The 12809-nt window shown below is 40.6% G+C and overlaps 1 protein-coding gene across 1 annotated transcript in view; it reads left to right on the top strand.

Annotated features, from left to right (window-relative positions):
• The window catches only part of LOC119503249 (poliovirus receptor homolog), a 360163-nt gene extending 353959 nt beyond the window's left edge, over window positions 1-6204 (top strand). Inside the window, exon 10 of the mRNA XM_037794930.1 lies at window positions 1171-6204. Within this exon, the coding sequence (XP_037650858.1) occupies window positions 1171-1377 (207 nt within the window). The 3' untranslated portion in view covers window positions 1378-6204. The remainder of the gene's footprint in view (window positions 1-1170) is intronic.
• Window positions 6205-12809: the final 6605 nt, after the last annotated feature.

The following is a 12809-nucleotide window of genomic DNA, read 5'->3' as shown; positions in this document are numbered from 1 at the left end:
TAGAAGTGGGGTTGTATGTATGCTCCCGTCTTCTGCGACGTAAAATTACTGTTATTGTTAATGGAGTCTGGTGGCTTTGAAGAGAGCGATATAACGGCTTCAGTATCCCCATCGGAAAGGTGCGGTCTGACAGCGAGTTAAAGTGGCTGTGGACGGGCACCTAAAAAATAAAATCAATATTAGTTTAAGTGTTTAGTATATTTAGAATATTTTCACCAGACTACATTCAGATAAATTAAAAAATGTTATCTTGCAGAACACGGGAGTTGCTGGTCGATCACTGCCTCGATCGGTTAGTTAGTTTGTGTTATCGCGAGACTTTCAGATCCAAACTAACGTGGCGTCCACAGCAGTACGTTGCTTAGCCTCCGTGCCAGTACTCCTGTCTGCTTCTCCAAACTGAGAGCACGCCGACCACCTAAGTTACTAATACACCTACGTCAGGTCACGTGGGAAAACGTTTTTAGAAGGGCTTCGGAAAATAACATTTTGATGCTAAGAAACACAGTACGTACTTCGACCACAATTTGAATGGTCAGATTTGAATACATAAGGATCACCACTAAAAATAAATACATAATGAACCCGCCCTTTAAATTTAATGTATTATGATTTGTATTCCCCATAAACGGGTCTTTAACCTGCGGCTCCGGAGCCACATGCAGCTCTTTAGCTCCTCTCCACTGGCTCCCTGTGGATGAAGAACTGTTTTTTTGTTTACATTTTCATTTTTATTTATCATTGTTGTAGGTCTATGGTACGACGGTACGACGGAGTATTAGGGCCACATTGAGGAAAAAAAATAAATCTGAGATTTTGAGAATAAAGTCATAATATTATAAAATAGTAATTTTTTATTTTTTTCTGGTAAAGTTATGACTTTATTCTCGTAATATTACGACTTTTTTTCTCCTAATATTATTATAACTTTATTCTATAAATCTCATCTCTTTTTTCCCTCGATGTGGCTCTAATACTCCGTAGTACATTGTCTCTTTGGCCCTCACTGCATTAGACTTATATACTATATATTTAGACTATAAACTGTGTTACCTTCATCACAATGATCAAATGTTTTGTGACTCCAGACAGATTTATTTTGCCTAAAATGGCTCTCTTGATAGTAAAGGTTGCTGACCCCTGCCCATAAACATGTCTGACATCTCGCAGAACCTGGACGATGAGACCACCGGAGCCCTGAACGGCGGCGCACCCCCGGTCCTGGACGACTCGGCCAAATACGACAAAATCAACGAGCTCAAAGACCACGCCGCCGACGGTCACCGCGGCAACGACTTGGATTCATCCAATCACGAGCCACCGGCTGCCAACATCTCTCGCGGCGAGAGCTTCGTATCTCCCGCCATGTATGTGTAGCCGTGTGCAACCAGAGCACACCACATCTCTGGATCGGGCGTACGGGCAAGTTTCCAGGTCACCTAAAATTTGCATGAAAAGCAAAGGCGAGCACACTTGTTTCCACACCTTCTATTGTACATGGAAAGTTTTTAACCTACACACAGTGACATTTTGCATCCAAGTTTATTTTCTCTACCGGGCACATTTAGTGGGTGTTAATGGGTCAAAATGTTTTTGCATCTCCACATGAAAACAGGAGTGAGGAGCAGTGTTTTCATTTTTGGTGAAGCCACTTTGTCAAATTTGAAATGTTAGCAATGGTAACAAACTTTTATTTTCTGTAACTCTTGCGTGTCATACATATTTTTAATCATCATTACATATCAAATATCTGGTAAAAACACACAGTAGTTCATGATATCTGAGAAGCCAGATAACCAGTGAAATCATGTGCATCGCATACAATGAGGCGGGCTTTTACAATATGTTAATTACATGGCTGAGAGGTGTTGCAATGTAGGTGAACTGGAACACTCCCCTCAGCTAATTAACGCACCACGCTCTTCCTGTGTCATGCTTGCGGATCTAAATTTCAGCCAAAAAAAACAGCAGCATTTCCAGTGGATGCAGTATGAAATATTATATGCAACATTTTGTGCCATGAACATACAACACATACACATACATATTGTTTTATGTGAAGCTGCCAGTCCTGGGCCTCTTCTGTTTACAGCCGTGGAAAGTGATTTGAACATTTTTATCTCTCTAAGTAAGGATAAAACATCCGGCTCCTGTTGCAGCCTTGTACTACACAGAAAGTAAAAAAAGAAAATACCATCTTTGAAATCCTTTCAAAATACTCCTCTTCCACGGTTGGTTGGATTTGAATTACATACCAGCTGAATTTGTTCCCAGGAAGTCCAAATCCTGCTGCTCTCCGAGCAGCTTCAATTAATCACTCAAGATGTTTGAAAGTATTTCAGTTATTTACCGACTCCTACAGTACAATAACTCTAAAAAACAAACAGCCTTTCCCACTCTTGCCCAGGCTACAGTCCAATAAAGAAACATTCCACTTTATTATGTTGTCAGAGAGCCTCGTGCTCGTTAGCGCTAACGAAGGGGAAGTGACATCGTTTTGAAGCTCCGTAACCTGGCAACATTACGTGATTAAGATTCCATGATTCATAATTGCAAAAGTTGGTGAGACTGTGTGTGTGTGTGTGTGTTGGGGAGATGAAGCTCGGTTTACAGCAGAAGCACACACACACACACACACCACAGGGTTCTTACATGTACACACACATTCAGAATCACCAATGTTTGTATTCAGTCCTCATCTAATAAATCACACTAATAAGGCTGAGAAAACATTATGAGGAATGTATTTTCAGAGTGTGAAAATGCTCAGCATGTATTAGAAAAATACTGCCATTACAGCCATTTTATCAGATTAAAATGGTCACACACTCTGATATATGCAGAACATTTTACATAATGTAGAAAATATGCATTTTGCATTTTTAGCCGATTGTCCACTTTAAAGCAAAAAAAAAAGAAAAAGAAAGAAAAAAAGGTGAGCGACAACTACTCCTGGCTGAATCAAAAATTGGTCTTCATAGATGTCAGATGGTACCAAATGATGAACAAACAGTGTAAATAGTATTGCTAATATTGATGAATAATATATTGTTGGTGAAATGTGTACACAACAAAAAATAAACAAGTGTAGGTGTTATCAGTGCCTCTGTACAGGGGATGGAAGTTTGTTAAATGTCAAATTGAGCGATTTAAAAAAACAAAAAAAAAGTGTATATTACTATTTTACTTTTCACAGGTACATTGAGGTTGTCACTTAATACTAAAAATGTTTTATTTGAATATATTTAAAAAAAGAAATGGTGTGGATTTTACTCCTTGTTCATATTACTCTGCATGGCATGATCGGTGGCTTGTTGAAACACTTTTCCAAAGGCTGTTTGCGGAATAATCTCCATTTGTAAAAAAAAAAAAAAAACGTTTCTGAATGTCAAAAAAAAGAAAGCTGTTTTCTTTTTTATTATTATTATTTGATCTCAGTCTCAATGCATCTGTCACATTCACGTACACCACGAGCACAAGTCCAATTTAAGTTGAGAGAGCGGGAGTTTTCTTCTTTTGTCGTGTGACAGCTCGGCAGGCGTTCTGTTTTTGTCTTTAGCGCTGATCCCAAAAATGCAGTCAGCACGGAATCGTCATCTCTCGCGGCCACAGAGTGCAATACACACCGAGACGCAGTCTTTCCTCTCCTTTCTGATCTTGAGCTCTTGCTTGAGACCTTGCAGCACACAAATCTTCCTGAGGTGTAACGTTGACAGTCGGACGATAGGATGTAGCTAACCACTCCAGAATCCAACACCTTCTCAATCCCAACTCATTAAAAATGGACGCTTGGTCAGGACGTCACTTTTAACGCACCGGGTACACCGTTAGCGTCATATTTCAATGTGCAGGGTAGTACGATAGATTTCAACACATGGTTAATGCTACATGACGTAAGTTAAGTATGTTACGTACGTATCGTAGCTTAAGAACGTTATGTTACTACTTTGTTAGGTTTAGGCAACAAAACTGCTTGGTTAGGTTTTGGAAAGGATCATGGTTTAGTTTAAAATAAGTGCGTTTGTTACGTAACTTAAGTTACGTATGTAAGTTCAGTATGTTACGTACGTGACATGTAAGTTGTATGTTACATAAGTTAACTTACCTACGTAAAATAAAATAAGTCAACGTTGACTTAAGTTAAATACTTACAAACTTACGTCAGTTACGTACGTACGTATGTTACGTAACAATAAGTCAGTGTTGACTTTTGGTTTCACCCAGGAGACAAGCAGCGGTCTCCTGGGTGAAAGTCCTGTGTTTGTTGGACCCATCCATTAACCCCGACCTCCTCCCTTCAGACTTTTTTTAGTCTTTGTACTACGTCACCTGACTACCTCCTTGACTCCCGTCATGATTACTATGGCCACTAGAGGGAGCCCTGCACACGCAAAACTGACGCTACAGGTGGAGTGTCGTAGTTTTACGCGTATTCGGGCCACTGACCAAGCTGCCGTAGCCTATTTGGCGAGTTGGGAGTGAGAACGGGTTGTAAAATCACCCATAAAAGCACATAGTCAGGTGGTGGATACACTGCAGATTTCTAAACAGTTTGTTAACAGGTATAAAGTTGATAGTTGGCAGATGGAGAAATAGAGGACTGAAAAGAAACAGCGCTTTCACGAGGTTGGCACAAAATGCAATATTTTATTTTTTCTGCCGTATGACAATCATATGTTAATATTGCTTTGGTGGCGAGGTGTTTTTTGTTTTTGTTTTTTATATATTTGTAGTTATAATAGAAGTACCATTTCCTGCTGTATGCTAACTGAAATACTGCTACACGTTCGATCCATCCTCAAAGAGACACAACTTTGTTTTACCAATTTTATTTTATCCATCATAACATAACTGATTTATTGTGTGGAAATTGGTTGGTTAGTTTAGTTGCATTATTTGATGTTCACTTAAGGATTGAACCACAGTATAGATTCAGGACCGGTGCAGGATAAACAGGGACTTCTAGGATAACTAGCGGTGTGAACGTTTGCTTTTTGTGTCTGTTTATTTTTGATTAAAGGGAATGTCTGCATGCTGCATGGAACAATGGGATAAAAGCTCCTAGTTTTCTGAGAAGAGTCGGAACAATCATGACAGAGTGCATGGCTTTCTGACTCACTTATACGGTGCAGTGTCAGACAATCACGTATGATATGTTTCATAGCCCTGCCAGAACAAAAAACGTCATGAAGCAGAATTAAATGTGGCGTTTTTTTGCTCTCGTCTGTTAATTTAAATGAATGAATTTTTAGTTTTTTCTGTGCATTAATGTGTTTAAACTTGTTTGCCAGCCGGCTGCTAGAGTGAGCAAAAAGAAAAAGACAATCATTGGGACCCATTGTATCAGAGACCAATGACTCAGCAAGCATTCAGTATTGAGTTCCAGCTCTGCCGTCGTATTTTGGGGGGGATCATTCAGTTTGCCTTATACGTTTTAATAGAGTTGCTTCATTCGGAGGTATCTTGAATTAGAATCTTGACATCACCAGGAATGCAGTCATGAAGCTGCCAACTAAAACGGAAATTGCTGAGAAATATTAGCTCCAAGTCAGTTTACAGGCGCCGCTCGCCCAAACAAAGTTAACAGTTACAAGAGGGTGAGAACTGAGGAGAACTGCAGTGATTTCAGATGGATTAGCTGTTACATCGAGGTCCTCCCGGGTCCGTCCCGTCTGCGAGAGCTGCAGGGTTGCATTTCGGCCAAGGTGCTTTGCTCCGTGTTAGGGTTCGATGCCAGAAACACAAGCTGTGAATGTCCTCAATAACGCTGTTCGGTCTGAATCCGGTCCTCTCCCTCGTTTGCCCTCTTTCTCCCCACCCTCCCTCCTCCCTCTCCGTTCTCTCTCTTTCAACCATTGTCATCACAGCTTTTCATCACGGAGCCAGACGTGCCTTCTTTATGTTATTTTTAGCTTTTCAATTCTCACACTTCTTGTCTGACAGAACGGATGATGAAAGGGGGGAAATACACAAACACATGATGGGTTTGACATTGATGATGGCACTGCTAAAAACACACACACACACACACACACACACACTGGAGATGTAATCATATTTTTTGTGAGTGGTTATGGGTTTTCTTTCATTTTTTATTTTTTGTTCATTTATCTCTGATCGATTATCATTTTGTATGCTTTGGGGGAAAACCTATTGTACATGTTTTACAGATCATTGTCTTGTCAAATAAAATGTAAACCTAAAGGACGGGAGGTCTTGGTTGGTTATTATTACCCCCGCCAGCGTCCCGGGATCAGGAGTGAACCAGACGAAGCAGCAGAGCGGCGTGAGACCGGCTGGTGAGTCCAAACATCTTGTTCATATCTTCAGGTAATGAGTAGGTTTAAAGTGAGTTGATTCTGTTTTTGAGGAATTGTTCTATAATCTTTCATCTTAAATATGGTTTCCCCTGATTCTTAAAAAGTCTTAAAAGGTATTAAAGTATTTTTTTTATTATTTAAAGCTGAAGTAGGCGAGATTGGAGCAAATACGATTAAAAAAAGTTATTTTTATAAAACGGTTGCTATATGGTGACAGTAGTGCATGAAACAGGTAACCTGAAAAAAATCATGTTCCTCTGTGTCCTCCGGTGCTCCTAACGGCATCTGCAAGATTTCACAGACCGGAGGAAAACAAGCAGTAAGAGCTGATCTGATGTCTGCTGTCCATCTGCCGTCTCTGAGAGCCGGCTGTCAATCACTCTGAACTCTGACCAAACGTTTAAACTAAGCAGCGCTGATCAAATATGAATCAATATTATGTTACGTTAATGCCTATTTCTCTCCTCAAATGTTCTCAGAATCATCTTGTAGTGCACGGTTTGTGTATCACTGTAAAGCTGAGACTTCCTGTGTGATGATGTTAGTCCCCATAGGAGACATTTCATTGACCTCACTGTATAAAATGACCTGTGGTGACCTCTAGGATAATCACAGCCTCATGAAACGTTACAGCCACAAACTAGAGACCTAGAGCATTCAGAGGATGGATGGATCAAACTAGAGACCTAGAGCATTCAGAGGATGGATGGATCAGACTAGAGACCTAGAGCATTCAGAGGATGGATGGATCAGACTAGAGACCTAGAGCATTCAGAGGATGGATGGATCAAACTAGAGACCTAGAGCATTCAGAGGATGGATGGATCAGACTAGAGACCTAGAGCATTCAGAGGATGGATGGATCAGACTAGAGACCTAGAGCATTCAGAGGATGGATGGATCAGACTAGAGACCTAGAGCATTCAGAGGATGGATGGATCAGACTAGAGACCTAGAGCATTCAGAGGATGGATGGATCAGACTAGAGACCTAGAGCATTCAGAGGACGGATGGCTTTCCTAGCTAGATTGATCAATAAGGGGGTTTCTGAGCAGTTTCCAGAACAGAAGTGCTCGCCATCTAATCACAGAAAAAATGCAATTCTTGCAGAAATCTCCAAATGTCAAACGTTTTTGATATTAAATCCCAGCATGGCTTTTTCTACGGTGTTCCTCAAGGTCTTGGTGTCTTAATGTGGTATTTTGGAGGGATTATTGATCATTTTTGTATCAATTATTGATTACATTTTAGCACCAAATCTGTGTAACAAATGGTATCAACCCAAAAAATTGCTGCAGCAAGTTATGAGACATAATAGAGCATTGGAATGGAAATCATATACTTCTATCATAATGTTCTAAGCCCTTACACACTTTCAAAATGTATTTTAATTATTAATTTTATTTCTGCCTTATGACAAGAACAACTTGACACACAGTGCTGAGCTGAGTCTCAAATTAATCCCCAGGTTCCCAGCTTTCAGATGATGTACACCACTTCTATGTGACATCTCCTGTTGACCTGCTGTCTCCCCCTAAAATACCCCCTGTACCCCCCCAAAAGAAAAGGCAATAATGGGTCTATGGAAAAGAGGGCAGAAGTTGCATTACATACCAAATAGAAGTGTTTTCTCTGCGCCTGCTTACCTGAATGCAGTACAGGAGCTACCTATTTAAATCAGGAAGACCTCGTTACCCCAGAAATCACACAATGTGATGTTGTTAAAGCTGTCTGGTACAGTGAGGAGGTTCAGCTGTTGCTGGTGAATTCAGTTTGCTCCCTCTCTGCTGTTTAAGGATAATGTCTGTATTTCACTTTTATGTTCTCAATTATCAGCAAATGGAGCAGATTGGGAGGCCACTGAGCTGCGGCGGCATCAAAACAAAGATTATTTTGACAAAGTGGAAAAATTCGGAGCTGAAATCTCTGGGATGCTTTTCTGTTTGGGGACTCTATTTCATGATTTGGACGCGTAAGATAGATGATTTTATTACGAGTAGAACTGGAAAAGCTGTAAGTGCCGATGTAGCGGAGTAATCGGTAAGATTTAAGATTCCTGTTCCGTGGGAGCAAGTGTGCACTTTATTTTAAGCCTATACTGTAAGCTTCTGCTCTTTAGCTGAGCCCTGTCAGATCAGATGAGATGAGACGCGCTCATTGTCAGCGAGCATTTGTTCACTTTTGTGGCTAATTAGCCTTATCGCTCAGTTCATCCTGGTCCCTGCTGGGCTCTGCTTTTTTGACAAAGATATTAAGTGAGCGAGGAGAGGGTCGGGCATCAGGAGTGATTTGATTCAAATCAGACTGAGGCGTAGATTGTCATGTGATGGACGATCATATTAAATGTTGAGCAGCATGGATGATGAAACCACGGGGCCACGGCAGCTGTAAAGAGAGAGACTGCACATTTATGTTCTCCATCCGATGACATCAGGCATCCGTCAAAGCTGAAATCTCAGGCGGTATTTCAGGTTTGATTTTTGACAAACCTTTGAGGGGTGATTTGTCTATAGTCGTGAAAAATTACACTGACTGTTCAATCGGAGAGTCGAGTTTAAAGGTCGGGTTTCTAACTGAGATCGAGGGAAGAAGATGAAATGAGGGATCCTCCATAACAAAGAATCATTTCAACTTAAAATGCAACACAATTCAGTCGCGTCACATCATTAGACAAGCTTCAACTGACACCTGTAGCACACACTGAAGTAGTTAACATACAGTATAGCTGGGATGTGATGATCTAGAGAGTTAATATGAAGAAAAAAAATGTATTTCTGAATAGTTAAAGGGACTCTATGTAAGAATCAGAAATTGCTTGTTAACAGCGACACCTTTGGCCGTTAAGTCAACTAAAGTCAGCGTCCTGTTGCTCGCGCTTGTGCTCGCTCTACATAGACATGAAGGAGCATCGCTCAACACAGTGAGGAGACACACGTCAGCTAAAAGCACAATATCACTCTATATTTCAGCTGCTTAGCAGTAATGTTAGCTGACCAGACGAAGGTCTCTCCATGAATCAATGCTGATTCTAGTGTTGGCTTTTCCTGCTTCAGACTCCCGTCTTCTGCAGTGTGTAGTGTGCGCGCATGCACGTGAGAGGTGGAGCGAGAGAGCGAGTGAGAACAAGCGCGGTGTGTGAGTGAAGGCAAGCAGGCAGAGGAGCAGAGCAGCATCAACTGTGTCTTCTGAACACAGTCGGGAGGCTGGATCAGGAAGAGTTAACACTGTTTCGCAAGACGGGCTTCACTAGATAGAACTTTGCGGTTTTGGTGCTTCCGTGTAGTTTGTGTTGGAACAGCGTAGCCACACGCGAGCGTGCATCGGACTCCGACCCAATTTATACATGTAAGAAGTTACAAACAGTCCCTTTAATGTGTGCTGATGCTCTGAAAAAGGACAATAGCTTGTTTTTTTATTGTTCAACACTGGCAATTTCGGTAGAGACATTAAATATGACAATAGAATAGAAATAATTTTGGCGGGAGTGTAGCTTTACTGCTTGGCGTCGACATTGCAATCAACAATCAATTGACTTTCACTTCTTGGCAATATAAGTTCTTTGAGTTAAATGCTGCGTACTGACTGAGTTACACTAGTTAATGTTAGCTGTGCGTCTCTTGAAAGCATTGCTGTTCTTATGATGCGTAACAACGCGTTTCCAACATTTTTCTAGTTTGTAGCCACTTAGTCTTATCCAGCAAGAAATCCAGCTATGTGAAATCACTAAACAGAATTGTGATCTGTTGGCCCAACTTAAGTAAACTGCGGCACCAAAAAGGCCTGATATTGAGTAGATTAGACATAGAAAATGTGTTGTATTTGTTGTAACATTATTGAATAGATTCAAGCAACAATGTGCTAAAATATTAGTTGATATTATGTCTTTTTTTTTAGTGAATCCAAAATCATTTTTATACAAATAATTAATAAATATAAATCAATTTTACCCAAATAATTAATAAATATAAATCAATTTCACCAAGATAATTAATAAATATAAATCTATTTCACCCAGATATTCTGTAAATATAAATCAGTTTTCCTTGAGAAATTAATTTGGATTTACTAATTATCTTTGTTTAGATTTAGTTAATTTATTCAATACTTTTTAATCAAATTTGTAGTAGTAAAATCTATTCAATTATATAATGTGTCACTTTGTTGCCTCCATTTGTTTAAGTAACCATTGGTCACATTAGGTGTAGGTAGAAGTAGTTATAGTCTGTATATGTGCTATAGTGTGTTTATCTGTAATTGTGCTGGTGAGTGTATTTTGAGATGTACAGAAATTGACATCCTTCAGATTTTAAGGTCTGTTTTAAACTGTGTTGTGCTGTGAATATAATAATTGACCTTATAGACTTGCTGTACGTCAAGAACAAAACCATCTGTAACTGCTTCAACTTTAATGAGGTTTACTTGTTTTATTTTATTTACTTGCTTTAAGTGCAGTCTGACGAACTTCTGCTTACCTCCATGAGCCTGCAATTACTCACAGTAATGAAACCACTTAGTGCTCTGATTCCCAAAGCCATGAGTGAGGACTGAGGAGTAGATTTAAGAAAGTTGGAGGAAGAGGAACGATAGTTTGAGTGACTGAGTATAGGATTGTGAGAAAGGGAAAGAAAAGAAATTGCAAGATAGAGGGATTAGTGTAAGCAGGTAGAGAGGTATAGACTGAGACAGATTAAGAGAGTGAGATAGACTGTGGGCCGCTGAATCAATGAGCTAGTCGATGGTGAGTAAGAGAGATGTGATGAGAGAGAAAAATGGCATGGAGTAGGAGGAGGAAAACGCCCCCCTGTTGTGTCGGAGCCCCCCCGTTGAGAAAAACGGCCCCAGAGAAAATGAGAATCCACGGCACTCCACAAGTGATTGAAAAAGCCTGTTTTATTTTGGCTTATCATCTGGAACAGGTACAGATTCAAGATAATTTGGTGACAGTTAGACTCCCAGGGATCCACAGGAAAAAAATAATCAGGTAATAGATGTTTCATGTTCAATTTAAGAAACGACGAAGATCAACGTACAGTAAGTCCTTAATCTCAGTAGGAGGTTAATTACTGTTGGGATGATAGGCAGACAGCTAGATAGATAGGACGGATGGATGGATGGACAAAATGTAACGAGAGCTGTGAAGTGCCTGAGGTTATTACAGTCGACAACTGATAATTAAACTTTTTTAATAAAAAGCAACTAAATAAAAGTGTTGAGCTGATTTTAAAGTGCTCTTCCAGTCTGTAGATGAAAATAAACTAATTGTTGAAAAGATATTCCATCCCTGAAAAATATGTTTTATTCAGTAGAGCACTCAAAACACACAGCGTTCGTCTGTTAGAGAAAGCAGCGGGTATGCTTGAAGATTTTTGGAATGTTTCTAAAGCGCATGGTTTTACAAGATCAAAAAAACTTAAGACTACTGTCGTACGAATCTGTCTCAACTCAGAAATATCCAAGGTTAACAAAATGATCCTAAACTCTCTAAAGAGATGGTAAAAACAAAATCTCCTAAACTATGAATGTGAGATGTACTGTGGAACTGCTGTTGGTCAATTTGGTAATCCACAAACACGCCTGTTAAAGGGACTCTATGTAAGAATCAGAAATTGCTTGTTAACAGCACCTGTGGCTGTTAAGTCAACAAAAGTCAGCGTCCTGTTGCTGGCGCTTGTGCTCGCTCTACATAGACATGAACGAGCATCGCTCAACACAGTGAGGCGACAGACGTCAGCTAAAAGCACAATATCACTCTATATTTCAGCTGCTTGGCAGTAATGTTAGCTGACCAGACGAAGGACGGAGTTTTGGTCGGAGAGGATAACGTTTCTCGCTGCGGAGCCCCGTCACTTCACAAGACACGGGAAACCTCTGTTGGTCTGGAGGAGCTGCAGCAGTTATTTCTGCACAAACGTCCACTGTACATTCACTAGATATTCTCAGAGCTAAACTAACTCTTCTGCAGTGTGGAGTGTGCGTGCATGTGAGAGGTGGAGCGAGAGAGCGAGCGCGGTGTGTGAGTGAAGGCAAGCAGGCAGAGCAGCAGAGTACAGCAGAGACTCCGGCCCTGGAGACCAAAGCTACGGTCTCCCTCGCGTCCTCCGACCGCGGCCAACACTGTTTTGCAAGACAGGCTTCACTTGATACAACTTTGCGGTTTTGGTGATTCACTGTAGTTTGTGTTGGAGTCTGAGTCTGAACAGCGTAGCCACACGCGAGCGCGCATGGGACACCGACCCGCAATGATTTATACGTGTAAGAAGTTACAAACAGTCCCTTTAAATCCCTTTAACTTCTTCGTATTTGTCTAATATAGTTTGCTCTTCCTTTTGTAAAATGTGCCGCTCTACCTGTCAGTAGTCTTGTTCATGTTTGTGATTGGTCAGATGCTGCAAACACCGCCCCGTTCATGTGAACGCGCTCACAGCCAGACTGAGAAACCCTGGGTTGATTCACCGTCGTAGGACCGCTTAGCGTGATCTCGGTTGTTAG

Source organism: Sebastes umbrosus, chromosome 15 (assembly GCF_015220745.1).
Source record: "Sebastes umbrosus isolate fSebUmb1 chromosome 15, fSebUmb1.pri, whole genome shotgun sequence".
Taxonomy (NCBI): Eukaryota; Metazoa; Chordata; class Actinopteri; order Perciformes; family Sebastidae; genus Sebastes; species Sebastes umbrosus.
This window is presented reverse-complemented; position numbering and strand designations above follow the sequence as displayed.